General features: G+C 31.4%; 2 protein-coding genes and 1 long non-coding RNA gene across 3 annotated transcripts; 1 reads left to right on the top strand and 2 right to left on the bottom strand.

Moving 5' to 3' along the window:
* The first annotated feature begins 1,495 nt into the window (after nucleotides 1-1,495).
* LOC112705773 (uncharacterized) lies at nucleotides 1,496-5,765 on the top strand. The gene is made up of 3 exons (XR_003155561.3): nucleotides 1,496-2,098; nucleotides 3,111-3,174; nucleotides 5,462-5,765. It is a non-coding gene; the product is annotated as an uncharacterized lncRNA (long non-coding RNA).
* Nucleotides 5,766-5,801: 36 nt separating this feature from the next.
* On the bottom strand, nucleotides 5,802-9,671 carry LOC112705772 (uncharacterized). Its single transcript, XM_025756733.3, has 6 exons — nucleotides 9,410-9,671; nucleotides 9,291-9,322; nucleotides 7,735-7,923; nucleotides 6,863-6,910; nucleotides 6,193-6,257; nucleotides 5,802-6,116 (listed from the first exon to the last, which is right to left on the bottom strand). The coding sequence occupies exons 1-6, from the start codon at nucleotides 9,493-9,495 to the stop codon at nucleotides 6,012-6,014; spliced, it is 525 nt and encodes a 174-aa protein (XP_025612518.1). The 5' UTR covers nucleotides 9,496-9,671; the 3' UTR covers nucleotides 5,802-6,011.
* Nucleotides 9,672-14,051: 4,380 nt separating this feature from the next.
* Nucleotides 14,052-14,878, bottom strand: LOC114924336 (zinc finger BED domain-containing protein RICESLEEPER 2-like). The gene is made up of 2 exons (XM_029288692.2): nucleotides 14,219-14,878; nucleotides 14,052-14,138 (listed from the first exon to the last, which is right to left on the bottom strand). Exons 1-2 carry the CDS (start codon nucleotides 14,876-14,878, stop codon nucleotides 14,052-14,054), a joined length of 747 nt encoding a protein of 248 aa, XP_029144525.2.
* Between the last annotated feature and the right edge of the window lie 2,223 nt (nucleotides 14,879-17,101).

Below are 17,101 nucleotides of genomic sequence, written 5' to 3'. Positions count from 1 at the left end.
TCTTTGTCTTGATTTGCATTTTTCCAGCCGGGTGATAAGTAATCTGAATTCTCACTGCAGTGACCAAACAGCTTCCGAGATCCTTCCAATTGAGCTTGACACCAATTCCTGCACCTCAAATTGAAGTGCGAAACCTCATTGAATCTTGCATACCAGCGCTGAGTGCGAGTCATTTCCCTTTTTCTCTTAAAGCCGCAAAGAGCTCTAAGTTGGCCATCTGTCTCAAGCAAACCATATTCAAGTGAAAAATTGAAGATAAAGGTCAAGGATTTTACCCACTTGAAGTTTGTGTTGGGTGGTAGTGGCCTTGGGATCAGCGTTTTCAGTGGTTCTGCAAGCTCTACTTCCTTGTGGTCTTCTGTGAATTCCTCCACTTCTTGGTAATTTTCTTCCAATTCAATCATGTCTTAATCAAATTCACTGATATCTTTCTCATCACTTGAGTCATAATTGGGAGGTTGAGAAAAGTTGACCTCTGCATCATCTTCGTATTCACTTGGGGAAGATTCTTCTGTCTCAAGGAATTCACTTGCGGATGCAAGTTCAATACCAAGAGAACTCGACTTGTGATCATCATCATCAAGGAAACATGTGTCTCGGGTAGTTCCGTCTAGTTCTCCATAAGATACCTGCTTTGGGGGTTGTGCACTATCCTCCTTAGCATCGATTGTAGCGTCCTTGATGGAATTCTCCACAACTCTAGATTTAGGTGGCGGTTCGGCATCTCCTAAATCTTCAACCAACTCTTCTTCTTCTACAATAACAGTATCCTCTACTTGGTTTAGTGCAAAGTTATGCTCTATACTGTCCACTAGAATTTCTAGTGTCTTCTTCACGCTACGTTCTTCATTAGTTTCTAGTGTCCATAACATATATATATATATATATATATATATATATATAACAGACGACGACTTTAGCTATTTACGTAACCCTAAAAGTTTCAAGAGTCCAGGAGCTGCCATCCTGTAATAGTTCCATCTCAAAATCCTTATGATTCGGGGTAGAGCATGATTAGGCTCGCTTCCTCAACCATAATTTGGTTTTCAGCTTCCTCACCTTTCTCAAGATCCTTATGTTTCTGCTTATGATCTTTTCATAATTATTTTTCTGCAGATTTCTTTTTTTGGTTGAAGTATTTTTGTTTGGTCTATATTTTTCATGAGTATACCTTTAATCATAGGCTTTCTTTTTAACCCACTAGTGTCCTCTATTTCTTTGTTTGGACTATACTTGAATTTGATCTTCAGCTCTTTTATTTTTGTTGTTGTTAGGCCTTGTTTACCTCCCTTGGGCTTATTAACCAAATCTAGCCCATTAGTTTGCATCCTCCCCCCCCCCCCCCCCCCCTAATTTTAGACTAAATTTATTTCTCTGCTTTTAGCCTTATATTTTTTTAGCTCCTTCAACCTTGTTGTTATCCCCCCCCCCCCCCCCCCCCCTTCTCTCCCTCAATAGACACCTCATTTTCTTATCACATTTTTTTGCCCCGTTCCTACCATATTGCATAACTTTAGGGATTTTGTTTACCTTCTCTCTCTACACTGCTTCTCCAATCTCTCTTATACTTTGTTTTCTATGTATCATATCTCGAAAACCACTATCCCTAATTTTGCTTCTGCCCACTCCACTATCTATAATATTTTGACCAACCTCACTTTTTCTTTGAGTGTTCTCGTCCTCATGCGGTTGTTCTTCTCTATCTATGTTCTCCGAAACTTTTCTTCTTCTACCTTCATCCGAAACTTCTCTATCTATGTCCTCTCTAGTGCTTCTTACCTTCTTAAATCTTCTATTTCCAGCACCACTCCCAATAAGTCACGAATGGTTTTTGCTATCTTTAAATAGATACTCTCCAAAGAAACTCCATGAATCTTTTCCCACATCTCCGTACGATCATGTTAAACTTCAGAATAGATTCTCCTTGTAACCAGAGCTGAAGATTCAATAGTTGTCCTCTTATGCTCTACGACCCAATTCTTAATATTTGTAAACCCTTTTTCTTGTCTTTAAAGATCACTAGCAATTTGTTTCTTCCTACCTCTGATATTGAGACACCTCTTGGGTTTTCCAAATCCTCAAGATTGCATTCCCACAGGTTTTGAAGTTCATTTTCTTTTTAGTTATAATCTTCCCTACTAAATCCAGGCATTCCACTTTCTGCTCATTCGGCTCCCATTTCTTGATCGTGATAGTCTTACCTTCTATTATTTTTAGGGCACCATAATTGATATGAAACTCTAATTGACTTGAATACTCTTGAAATATGATTGAATGACTGTATGGACTTTAGTTTTTGAACATTTATAAGCTTAAATTTTAGCTGTGTTAAAGTGATTTGTGTTTGATTTATAAAAGTTTAGGAATTTTGGTTTTTGTAGGGTTGCATGTCAATAAGATGAAGTTTATTTAGCTCAGAACCTGCGTTCCTTGCGTTCTGAGAAGCACTCTCCTTTAGAGAGAATAAAGCTCTCCGTTAAAGAGAATAAATGCTATCTATACTTTATACTGGTGGTTTTATTATTCTAATAGAGTTAGTATTTCACTCTTATGTTGGAGCTGGACTAGCCATTTGAGCCCAACAAATTATTTTTTCTCTTTTATTAAGTTTTCTTTTTGTTGTAACATTTATTTTAGTTTCTTTTTTATTTTTATTATAGTGTATACATGTATTTAAAATACTAATATAGATCAATTAATATAATCTAAAATAAATATATGTTAGAAGATATATTGTGTTTAAAAAGAAAAAAATAATTTTAAAAAATGACTCAAATTTTCAAATACTTAATAATTTTAATTCAAGTTAAAAAATTATAAATTGGCAAAAGATTTTAGTCAAATGACTATCGTTATAATATAAGACTAATATAATGTAACGTACTAATTAATATAGTAAGAATATAAATTTGTTATTGGTATTTATATTTTTGTATTTATTTATTTTATATATTATTTTATTATAATTTTAATTATTTTAATTAAACAGCAATTGAATCTTTTGAACTAGTAACTAAAACAACAGTTTTATGACCGATTTAATTGTCAAAACCTTATTAGCAATCATTCTATTGTTCTGTCACTTAATGGTGCTTCGCATGTGTGTGTAGGATTTAGGAAATTGTCATTGCCGAAGATACAAGCACCGCAATTGCGTTCAGACAAAAATATAAGGTGAGAGGGAAAAATCTTGAGGACCTTCCATGAACCTTATTTAATGTAAAAGATATAGCGGGAGTTAAATCTTAAAATAGCCTTTGAGATTAACATTGTGTACTAAAATCATTTATGAGATTTTAATCGCATTAATTATATTTTTAAGATTGACAAAAATTTACCATGTTAGTTCCTTACTTATCTTTTATTAACGAGGTGATGACATGACTTGATAACATGGACTATTAATGACATGTGTCATTCCATAGTTTGCCCACGTGTAATAGTATGATACTGTGGTGATCAGTGATACGTGGCATGTTGATGTGAATAGTTGTACTACGTGTCATAATGTTATTCGATCACGTGTCGCAACAGTATTAGTCTATGTGTCGTCCATTATGTCATCATTATAGATGCACCAAATTAGTCTCTCACTTCGAATTAAGTAGTTCATTTTAATCCCTATTGAATGTTGTGCACCAAACTAATCCCTTCACAAGTTTTTTCTCATTTTTTTAAATTTTAAATTTTAAATATCTTAGATGCACTAATTTCAATTCTATTTTTTCATAAATCGTTTAAATACAAGTGCTTTCATAAAAAATTTTAAAATTTTTTTCTATAATAATTTAACATTAGTAAATTTTGTAATATATAAGTATGTTATTAATAAAAAAATTATATGATTGATTAGACACATCTTTTCATAAAAAAATGTGTTTTTTTATAAATATGTTATTATAAAAGAAGAATTATATGATTGATTAGACACATTTTCATAAAAAAAAACATGTGTTTTTAACAAGAAATCGATAATTAAAATAAACATTTTTTTATTCTTGTGAAATACACGTTTCCATTGTGTGTAAATGGGTTAGACTACAGGCACTTCAAGCACCCTCACTACCATCTTCGATCTCTTCAGTCTAGACGAAAGTGGTCGGAAATGGTAGTAAGAGCGCTTGAAATGCATTCATGTCAATTCTAAGACGACAGTTAGGGGTATTCGCAAGAGAAAATATATTTTATAAAAGCACTTGTATTTGAATAATATGTGAAAAAATAGAATTGAAATTGATCATTTAATGATATTGAGAATTTTAAATTTATAGAAAAAAGGAGAAAAAACTAGTGAAAATACTAGTTTGGTGCACGACATTTAATTTCAGAGACTAAAATGAGTCGTTTAATGCAAAGTGAGCGAGTAATTTAATGCATCTAGAATAATGACATAATGGACGACGCGTAGATGAATATTGTTGCGACACGTAGCCAAATAGCATTGTGACACGTGACACAACCTTCCACATCAGCATGCCACGTGTCACTGGTCACCACATCATCATACAATTACACGTGGCCAAATTATGAAGTGACACGTGTCACAAACAGCCCACGTCATCAAGTCATGTCATCACGTCGTTAATGGAAATTAGGTCAGGACTAACATAGTACACTTTTGTTAATCTCAGTGACGTAATTGGTGCAATTGGTATCTCATGGAGGATTTGAGTGCACGACGCCGATTTCAGAAAACATTTTTTTTAATAAAAAAATGTTTTTATAACTTTAAGGTCAGATACCTAATTACAAATTTAAAATTGGTGTAGAGACCTAACCAAAAACCCTTCAAAGTGGTAAAAACCTAATTGTAAAGGATTAATCTCTACATACAAGTGTTTTGTGCTTACAAGCTTTACAAGCTTGAAGAAAATGAAACCCACTAAACGCGTTGCTTATGTTACGTGCCTCTTTAACAGACTTTTAAATCAATTCAAATAAATTAACGCGTAAATATATAAATTGCATTTTTCAAAAGATTTCGTTTCTTTTTTCGATTTTCTTGCCAAATTTGTTGAATCTCCTTCGTGCGTTCTCTCTTTGCCTTTTCATTCGTTGTTTTACCTGCGTTTATTACTGGTTTCTTCTTCGTACGTGCATTTTCTCTCTCTATATTCTTGCTTTGTTTTTTTTTTTTTCGATTTCATGTTTTTTGAAATCAAGCTTTGAAATCGTTTTGAAGATAATAGAACTTCAGAAATACACCCAAACGATTATAGAAATACACCCAAGCGATTACAGAAATACACCCAAAGAATTTAAGAAATACACCCAAAACATAGGGAAACAGTATATTTCTTTTTGAAATCTTTTAATGTTTTGCTGGTTAAGGATGAGGCACATGGCAGAAATAATCTAGAAAAAAAACCTAGAAGAACAGTAAAACAATATCTTGAATAATGTTTCTTCATTTTTTTTGGTGATTTTTTATGGAGATCTGTATCTTTTCTTGTTTCTGCAGAATCGTAGTTTGTTTCGAACGTCGCTTGAACTTAACGGTTTGCGTTTTGATTAAGGAAGAAGAGGAAGAGTGCGACATCATGAACATGTTGTAGAAGGGTGATTAAGGCGTGCGTTGGACGCTCGATTCTAAAAGAGTGGTGCGCGTGTTTTTTTTTTTTTTTGGATTTAGACCAACTTGTTTAACTTGTAAGCCAAAAAGACTTGTATGTGTGACAGACCTGAATTGTAAATTTGAGAAAACCTCTAGACTTGGGGAATAATTTAATTCATATTATATTGAAGTTGAACTTCTCTGTTGCTTACGTTATACAGCGAAAAGTCAAAAACGACGGAACTCATTCTTGGAAGGCATAGTAAATATGAATCCTGAATGGAATTTACAGAGTGGCGCATAGATTCTTATATCATCCAGCTACATATACCGCGAAACATGTAAACAGTTTGGTAATTCACATGTCATCGTCACAGTCACAAACAAGATATACCTGAGCCGCCAAGTGCTCTTAAGGGATCCAGTCTACTACTTATTAAATGATCCAAGTCAGCCATCACGGGCTGAAACCAGGATTAGGATTTGCACGATGCATTTGGCGGCGAAGTTCTCCCAGGAAGTCCAGCTGTGAACCAAAAGATGAAGGACCTGGGGACATAATCTGAAAGGAAATATACCAAGATATCAATTGATGACTGGACGGACGGATGGATGGATGAGATTAGTACAAAGCTTACCTGATGAGGGAGTCTGAACTGAGTCCACACTGACGATGTAGCACCCGAATACATTTCTGGCTTTTCTGATATATCAAAGTTGGAAGAAATGAAAATTAGAAAGCAACATCACATGGCCATACTACTTGGTTTGTATACAGAAGTAGAACATAAACTGATTATCACTTGATCTTACCGAGGAATTGTCCAGATTATAGATGCTCACAAAAGCGACAAAAATGCATAAACAAAATATGGAAATATAGAAAACCAAAAGAAAGAGATAACACCTAGAGGCTGCTTAAAGAGGAATTCTTCAATTAAATAATAATGAATATCCATCACTTAATGAATCCTCAGCATGAACTACACCTTGTTATTGGCATGCTGTATTTCTCCTAACAAGGGTAGCCAATACAAAACATACGACTATGCGATTTTTGGGGCAATAAATACATTAAACTCACAAGACACTGCCTGCCAAATTTGCTAAAAAGAATCGGTCTATTACAGTAGTTATTCCAAGTCATTTCATAATTTCGCTTATGATTGAGTTCACTTCATGCAAAACTTATGATTGCAAGACTGGGATTTACTCAACTAGTTTGAGTTCCATATCATCAAATATTAGAAACAGTAGAAAACATTCATAAAAGGAAAAGCTTGTCAGCATTGAAGGTTGCCAACTCACCAGATGAATCTTTGGCATTATTGTATGACTGTATTGCAGCTGACCAACCTGGAAAAAATTACAGCCAACGGATAACAAGTACTGTTAACCAAGGATATGGACATAGTGTACTCATAAAACTAAATGAACAAATCTTGCCTATTCGAAACCTCACCACCACCAGACATTTCTTTCCTCCTCCCTTTCCCTTTGTAATCCAATAAATTTATATTACGTATCATGGACAAATGAATCATAGAACTTTTAATGTCAAGAAGAAGAAGAAAGATATGCAAATGGGCCCATGTATGCATAAACCATAGGGTTGACAGCTTAAATCAAAGTATATATTCAATATCCACAAAGCAATTTCTAGATTTCTTTGCCTATGCAGTTGTTAAGTGAAAACCATAAACCATCTTGAAGGAACTAACTCAATGGGATGGCAATAGCATTTCCAAAATCCACAAGAATGAATGAGCAAAAATATTAGATAAAACTTGAAATCGATAATTGAGTTGTCTCTGTGTGACTTCAAGACATGAGTTCAAGCAGTGGAATCAACCACTGATACTGATAAAATTATCAGGTTTGGCTTCCTACATCACACCTTTTGGGTGATGCCCTTATCCGAACCCTGCATTAACGTGGGATGCTTGTTCACAGGGCTCTCTTTTTTGCATCAACAATTTCAAAGAAACCAATGTGATTGATATATCCCTTTAAATCCGAGTATCTCAAAGCAATGTATGCCAATTGAAGCTGAATGTCATTTCTTAAAGGATTATTCTAATAACCTAAGGAATATAGAAAGCACAACATTAAACGAATATGCAATTAATCAACACACACAAGTCCACAGGAAAAGTACTGAGAACAAGATGTAAACATATGATCGTTAAGAAGCTGGGAAGCAGCACTGCAGCTACACCCTTCTAGAGCTATGAATCTTGAATAATGATTCTCATTAACAAGACTGTAGCCACCAATATCTCCCTGATCTGGAACATGAGCATTTCTTGGCAAAGCATTTTGATTCTTTTCTGAATCATTTCCTGCACTGTTTCCTCGATCAAGCCGATCTAACAGGAGCCAATCAACATCTATAAATTAGAAAGAAACCAAACAAAACCAGAACTGGAAGCAAATACATTGTGAGGTCTGCATTTCTCAGAAAATAAAAATGAATTACATACACTGAAGACTGTAACTAACGCTAGTAATTCTCCTTGTTAAGACTTTTGTTCTTTACACCACTAAAAGTAAGTACCTTAATGAAGGAATTTCAAAGGAAACCACAGCTACTAGAAAGGGAAGCATTTGTCACTGACATATAATGCCTAGGTCAATTTCTTCCTCTATAATCCAAATAAATTTGATCTTTCAATTTTATCAAATGCACAGAACTTTCTATGGTACAAAGCATTAAATATTCACCAGAAGTTGTGGTTTATTTCTGGTTTGATTATACACGAATTCTTTGAAAACCTAAAAATTCTAACTTTAAGACCTAAAGGTATTGTTTACAGCAGCCACTGGTTTCCCATTGATATTTTGTACTAACTGCAAATTGACCATCCCTCAATATGACTTCATTAACACAATTTTACAAGCCTGAATACAACAACAAGACCCGAATTATAGACCTCCTTTTCTCGAATATCAGAGACATCAAACTCATTTGACAGGTAGAATCTATATTCATCCCCAACTATTTAATCAGGATGGTTAATTGTAGAAATATTTCTTTAGGAAAGGTCAAGAGGTCAAGTAGCTAAAGTAGCAACTGACTTTTTCTTTCTTTTCTTTTCGTTTGCGGTACTGAGAAATCAAGCAAAAGAACAGTTGGTGAAATTTGACAACAAAAACTCCAGTTTCACGTTGAAAATATATATATATCTACAATAAAAACACTCTTTTTTATGTTTCATTTCTTGTGTACTCTGGAATGAAGCCGAACATAATTTACAAATGGAAAAGAAAGATCATAAAATATCATGTTAAGAAATTCTAAAATGCTACAAGGGAATCACTCTGGCACAAAAATGATAATTCTGGTGAGATTTTGTTACTGGTTAAACTCAGTCTCTGGGCCGTGACTTTGTCCTGATTTTGCTTCCGTAACTTGTTTCATGGATATATAACCAGTAAGTTTTTTTTTTCTTTTTTTTTTTATAAAAAAGAGATGCGTGTCTGAAGAAAAAAAAAAAAAGAAAAGGGAGTCCTTTTATGGTGTTGATGGAGATGATGGTCCATGGAAAGCAGGGCAAATGAGAGGGAAGGAACTATGATCTGGATTCAGGAGGTAAAATGGGAAGAATTAAGGTATGTGCATAATTAGAATGAAGGGGCTATCTAGGCTACAATTTCGATGAGATGAGCTGGTTTAGGAGGAATTCAAATGACATAAATAAAAGCAATGAAGAATGGGGAGAAGGAGTGAACTAACCAGAAGACTTGCGCCTGTTGGCAGAACGGTTCCTGAAAGAAGAATGAGTAGAAATGAGATGGGAAAAGAAAAGGGAAACGGAAGAGGATTCGGATTCGGATTCAGATAATCAATAACACCTTTGATTAGGAGGAGCGTAGCGCTTGACCACAGTGCCCGATTCCGCTGCTTGGGGTAATATCGCTGCCTGAGCGTTGTCCAGCATCTCTCCCTCTTTCTCCAACCACTCTCTCCTTTAGAGGGTTGGAGCAACAATGATTCAATGAATAACCCAACTCAGATTTGATTGAGAGAGCGAGCCAAGATCTTCCATTGACCTGTCTAATATATCTCTCGATTACTAGTAACTAGTCACTATTCACTAATTACTAAAATATAACCAAGGGCTCTTAAAGACTTAGTGTTTGTGCGCTATTATTCTGATAAAATAATTTTTTTTAATAAAAAAAGATTTTTTTTTAATTTTTAGTGTATTTGTCAAATTTTTAATAATAAAAATATTAAAAAAATTAAAAAATATATTTTTTTAAGAAATTATAATTTATATTTTTTAAAATTTTTTTTTCTTAAAAAAAGATGTTTTTTATATAATAAATAAACAAAAAAATACTTTTATATTATTATACCCAAACATAATTGATAAATAAAAAGATCTTTTGTATGAGATATCTAAACATAAAATTACTCTTATTTTTTCATAAGATCTTTTAAAAAAAGATAACTCAGAAAAAGATATTTTCTTAAAAGTTCACCCAAACAAGTCCTTAATTTTTAAAAGATATCTTTTTTTTAAAATATTTGTTATACAAATAAAAATAATTTTATATTTAAATATTCATATAAAAAAATTTTTTATTTATAAATTATGTTTGAATAAAATAAAATAAAAATATTTTTTCATTTATTATGTAAAAATATATTTTTTTAAAAAAAATATTTTTTATAAAAATATAAATTATAATTTCTCAAAGAAATATTTTTTTATTTTTTAATATTTTATTATTATTAAAAATTTGCTAAACATATTAAAAAATAAAAAAAATCTTTATACATTAAAAATTTTTTTTTTTATCAATTTAATAACGTCCAAATAAATACCAACATAACATCAATACCACTTTGTATAAGACTACAAACTGTGGATAAAATGAGCCAAAATAATTGTGTATTAGAAATATCATTTTTATAATAAGTGAATTTCATTTAATAAAAAATTCCAAAAACCAGTGATTTTAATAAATATAGCAATATTAATATATTAATAAAAAATATAATTCCATTTTTCTATAATAAATTTTAAAAAGATAAATGAGTATAGAGTAAATTTCTTATTATATTAAAATTAAATTTATATTAAGATGTTAACATATAAAATAATTAATTTTATTTTTTATTATTTCACATAAAGTTAAATTATATTATACTAAAATAAAATCATGTTAAATAATTATTGTTATTAAAAATTTCTTTAGATATCATAAATTTATAATTTTTATTTTTTAAAGAAATTAGTATAAATTTAAAAGATGATGTAACTCTCTCTCTCTCAAATATAACATAAATTATCTTAATTTTGCCCTTAAACCATTATATATAATAATTAGATCAAAATAGATTAGATCTTAATAATTTAGGTCGTTATATTTTTTCTAATTTTTCATTTTTATAAAAATAGATGTTTACTTTTATTTCGAAAAGTAGAAATATTATTGATGATTTTCTATTTATTTTTTTCAAAATGTAAATAAAAGAATACAAAAAGTGTTTTTAGAAAAAACTGAATAAGATGACAGGTTTAACCTTTTCATATATATATATAATATTTTAGATAAAAAATATATTTACTAACATTTAGACAAAAAATTATATTATATAATATTATTTTTAGTAAAAATAGACATTTAATATGTTTTTGTACGTTATAGTGGAACGTAATATTTTAATATAATTTTTAAAATTAACAAAAATTTTAAGCAAAATAATTAATCTTAATAAATAAAAAAATATTTGTTATACACTTACATGTTTTGTGTATATTTATTTAAAAACAGAAAGTTATCTCTATTATTCTAAAATATTATATATAGAAAATATTTATTTATTTATTTACGTACTAATATTTTTTATTTATTGAAATTAATTAAGAGAAATGAAGGCAACACTTTTTTATCAACATTAATTAAGATTTTAAATTTGGAATTTATGATTTAAAATTTAGTACAAAAATACTTTTGTCAATTAAGTGGTAAAAAAAATATATAATAAATTTTGTTGGTCATATAAAATTAGTCATTAATTAATACTTGTATTCTATAAAATTTAATCATTTATAAAATTTAGTCATTAATTAACATTTATTTTATCAAATGAATTGGACAATTCCAATTCTAAATATTACACTCATATTTCATACACTTATACAATACATTTACACACATTACGAGCACTATAAATTTTTAAATAACGTCCAGCCTCAGTTGGAATTTAGTAGTCGTTCCGTATAACCCGGCTCGACTCATGTAAGTCCGTAAATTATATTGATTGATCCATTTATTTTTTGTTTGTTCATAGATATTAATTTTTTGGTCCAAATTGTTTATGACCAGTCCGACCTATTATACGAGTTATGCAGTTTATATTTTAATTTTCAAATATTTTTGGATAAAAATTTAATTCGACGTATAAAAAATTTAGAAAACCATTTTTAAATAAAAAATCTTAAACAAACAAAACTTTAGCAGATAATTTGGATTCTTTGGTTGGATGAAAAAAATATTAAAAATAATGCTAAATTTTTAAAAGAATTAATAAGAAAAAAAATAAATGACCCATTTGTTTAAGCCAAAATACAAATGGACATCATTTTAAAAATAAAAATCTATTTATTTAAGTGGATAAACAGTCCTCCGAGATGGATTCAACGAATTTTGAATGCTCCACACAAATTGTTTAAGAGTTTGTGTTGGGTAAGCTTTTATAAAAAAAATCTTTTTTTAAGTGATTTTTTGTTTAAGATTAAAAAAAATAAAAATAATTTTATATTTAAATATTTTATGTAAAAAAGTATTTTTTTTATCTAACAATTATATTTGGTTACGACGATATAAAAATATTTTATTTTTTATTTTATAATTTTAAAAATATTTTTTAAGTAAATAAAATCTTTAAAAAAATTATAAATTGTAGCTTCTAAAAAAATAATTTTAAAATTTTTGTAGTACTCTTACTTTTACTATTAACGGGGATAAAAATGAATCGTGTCGAGTTGAGTTTTGGATTTAACGAGTCTAATCTCTATTGTAAAATGTAAATAGATGACCCAAATTTAAACTTGTTGTTTCTCATAGCTTTTTTTTTTCCAAACACTAGCCTGGTCTATTTAAAACTCAATAAGTCTATAGTCTATTTAAAAAGTCTATTTTATGAATTAGAATTTAAAAAAATAAATATAAAAAAATTTAAATTAACATTAAATATATTCTAAAATTTATAATTTATAATTTATAAAACATAATTCAATTATATACTAATAGTTAATCACATGCCATGACCATAGTTATAATTTATAAAAAAAATTTAATAAAAAAATTAATTTTAACTAGTCTTGACTATTTTTTTAGTTTTATTTCGTGTTCAATATAAATAAATAGTTAAAAGTTTAAACTAAAAATAATTTATTTTTAAAAAAAAATATTTATTTATTCGTAGACTTTTTTTTTTTAATTTATCATCTAACCTTTTTAATTAATAAACTTTGTAAAAAGGTGATTTCTATGTAGCAAGGGAACTATTGACTAAAAATGGCTAAATTTTGAGTCAACAATAGCTTATTGACACGTGTTTAATGGCATTATTTTGATAGGGTGGATTAGTAGGGGTGTTAGGCGGGGAAGCCCGCCCCGCCCCGCCGGAAGCCTGCTCTCTGGCGGGTTGGCCCGCCCCGCCCCTCTTATTCAGGCGGTCCCAAAATCTTAGCCCGCCCCGTCTAATGGCGGGCTGGCGGGCTAAGCCCGCCTAATTAGTTTTTGTTTTTAATAAGAACAAATATCTTCTATTTAAATCAATATAAATCAGGCTAAGCCCACCTAATTAATTGTTTTTTTTTATAAGAACATATCTAATATCTTCTTTTTAAATCAATATAAATACAAATATTAAATATAAATAGTCTTCAAAGGATATAAATAGTCTTCAAAGTAAATAAACATAATCCAATTATTCAAAATACTCAAGTCATAGTTATAAATAGTCCCATAGACAAAATAAATATATAATCCAAAGTCCAAAAACATAATTATAAATAGTCTTCAAAGCAAATTAAACTTAATTCAATACACTTAATTTTCATCTTCATCTTCATATAAGTCAATAACATCATTGGAACCAACTCCTGAAGAATAGCCTTCTCCTTTTGCAATATCTTCCTGATCTTTATCTTCCTCTAGAAAAAAGTAAATAAATATATTAGAAAAATAGTACATAATAATGTTCAAAATCACTCAAGTATGTATGTCATAAATATAATATACCAAAATCATCATATCCACGTATCCAATTTCTGGTGCAAATCACCGCTTCAACATTATCTGACAACAAACGACTTCTATACTTATTCAAAACATGAGAACCCATGCTAAATGCAGATTCTGAAGCCACGGTAGTAATAGGAATGCTCAACAAATCTCGTGCCATTAGTGATAGTGTTGAAAAACGATGATGGTTGTCTTTCCACCATTGCAAAACATCAATGATTGCATCATTTCAAAATAATGTTGCCTCACTCAAATAAATATCCAGTTGGTTCTTTCCACTTTTCACTTCAACTTCTTGATTATGGGACATCAAATCCTTTGCATTACAAACAATATATGAATCAAAAAGCATGAAAAATAAAAAATACATATAATCAAGTAGATAAAAATACTTACACCAATAATTTTAATAAGCTGAGTTCCAATTGCAGAAGATGTTGCTTGAGAAAAATTACTTGAAAGTTGGGAAGAACTCTCTACAATTGTAGAGAAATTTTGGTCATAAACCTCAAAAAGCTTGTATAACTTACTCTTCACATGCTCCACTTTATCTTTAGCACTAATAGGATCAATCTCATTATAGCAATGAACCAAAGTGTTGAGTTTAAATCTAGGATCAAGAACTGCCCCAAATGCAAGAACAACACTGTATTCTTCCCAATATTTCTTGAACTTAATCATCATTTTTTCTCCCATGTTCCTTATAAGCACTTCATCATTCTTCAAACTATTCATTAAAATCAGCTGGATTTGCCAAACTTGTAAAAAATACAAGTTGGATGTTGGGTAAGAAGTTCCAGACATCAACTTGGTAGTTTCGTAAAATGGTAACAAGAAATCACATATCTTTTGAGTTCTTCTCCACTCATCTGATGAAGGACAATACTCCCTAAACCCAGCTTCTTTTACTTTATACATTTCAAAATCTTTCTTATAAGGAATAGCACTTGCAAGCATTGCATAAAGTGAATTCCACCTAGTAGGAACATCTAAACATAATGCAGTCGTATACTCAAGTCCCTCAATATCTTCAAAACATTCTTTAAACTTAACCATTCAACTTTCAGATTTTCTCAGAAACTTAATACCCTCTCTAATCTTACACACTGCATCACCACATATTTTCATTCCATCTTGGACAATAAGATTTAAAATATGAGCAGAGCAACAAACATGAAAGAATTCACCACCACACAACAATGAACCATGCACATCCAAAGTACTTTTCAAGTGTTCAACACAAGTATCATTAGAAGAAGCATTATCCAAAGTAATGGAAAAAAATATTTTTATCAACTTTTCACTCAGTCAAAAGTGTAAAGATTTTAGAAGACAATTCAAATCCTGTGTGAAGAGGAGGCATATGACAAAAATTGAGAATTTTACTCTGTAATTTCTAGTTCTCATCAACAAAATGTGCAGTCAAACATATAAACCCCTCATTGGTACTGGAAGTCCAAAGATCAGATGTTAAGCAAATTCTATTTGGAATGGAAACTAAAATTTTTTTAAGTTTCGCAGCTTCTCTCTTGTGGACTTTCACTATGTCAGCCTTAACCGTATTCCTAGAAGGAAGTTTCAAAGTTGGACTAATATATTTCACCCAATTTCTAAATCTCCTATCATCAACCATATTAAAAGGCTTATCCCCAGCAACTACATACCCAGCAAACATATCTCTAGCCACTCCTGAATCAATCTTAAGTGAACCCATTTTAAGTTGCAATTCTGCTATAGTCTGACCAATATCTTCATGCTTAATTTGAGTACAACTATCAAGATGCCGTTTTATAGTAGAAGTGCCATATCGCTTACCTCCAGCTTTAAACACTTTCTTGCATCCTTTACACTCAGCACGTTCTACTCCATCCTTATCTGGACCGAGCTTTTTAAAAAAATTCCAAACATCAGAGATTGCTGGTCTCAGCCTTTTCGAACTAGGTTCATCAACCTCGACCGGAGCAGCCTCAGAACCAACTCCAGTAGTAACAAGGTTACTCACAGTTTCAGAATTCATATTTTCTGAAATAAAAGTAAATGTAAATTGTTTATATGAACTAGGATTTTCAACCATTAGCAAATCATACAAAAAACAGCAAACAATTTCTGAATCCGCATCAGATTCAAGTATTCAGCCAAATATCAACCATTATCAACCATAATCAAAACTCAACCATTAAGAAACAACACAAAAAATAAGAAACAATTTCTGAATCTGCATCAGATTTAACCAAATAGGCAAAACTCAACCATTATCAACCATCATCAAAACTCAACCATAATCAGATTTAACCAAATATCAACCATAATCAAAACTCAACCATTATCAACCATCATCAAAACTCAACCATAATCAGATTTAACCAAATATCAACATAATCAAAACTCAACCATTATCAAACAACACAAAAAATAAGAAACAATTTCTGAATTTGCATCAGATTTAACCAAATAGGCAAAACTCAACCATCATCAAAACTCAACCATAACCAGATTTAACCAAATATCAACCATAATCAAAACCCAACCATTATCAAACAACACAAAAAATAAGAAACAATTTCTAAATCTGCATCAGATTTAACCAAATAGGCAAAACTCAACCATTATCAACCATCATCAAAACTCAACCATAATCAGATTTAACCAAATATCAACCCTAATTTACCTATATCAAACAGCAGTCACAAAACACAACAAACAAACCTAAATTGATGAATCTCAAACCCTAAGCCAGAAAACTTACCAGAGGAGACGAGGACCAGGACAGAGCCACAGATGAGGCGAGGAGCAGCCATGACGGAGAGCGAGACCAGTAGAGTCAGAGGACAAGACCCAGGAGCCCAGGACCGAGACCAGCAGGCAGCAGCGACGACAGCCAGACGGAGCAGCAGCGGTGGCTATAAACCTGTAGGCCACGACGACCGAAGATTGACGGTGAGGAAACTGACTCCGACTCAGCGACCATCAGGGACTCAGGGGTGAGGACGGAACTATGAAGTTCGAGTTGAGGTGAGAGACTGAGAGTGACGGTGAGGGACGATGGAAGTGAGAGACTGAGAGTGATGGTGAGGAACTGACGGTAAGGAACTGACGGTGACTCGGTGAGGAACGCAGGAACTGAGGAACTGAGGCCATCAAGGAGTGGCTGAGTGATGACGAACTGAGGAGTGGCTGAGTGAGGAAGCTGCAAATCTGGAATTAGGGATTAGGTCTTGGCTCTTGGGGTTAGGGATTCATTAGGCCATTAGGGTTTCGGCCGTTTGGCTGGGGAAATGG

This window comes from Arachis hypogaea, chromosome 8, assembly GCF_003086295.3.
Source record: "Arachis hypogaea cultivar Tifrunner chromosome 8, arahy.Tifrunner.gnm2.J5K5, whole genome shotgun sequence".
NCBI classification, from domain to species: domain Eukaryota; kingdom Viridiplantae; phylum Streptophyta; class Magnoliopsida; order Fabales; family Fabaceae; genus Arachis; species Arachis hypogaea.
The sequence above is the reverse complement of the archived record's forward strand: the minus strand, read 5'-3'. Positions and strand labels throughout refer to the sequence as shown.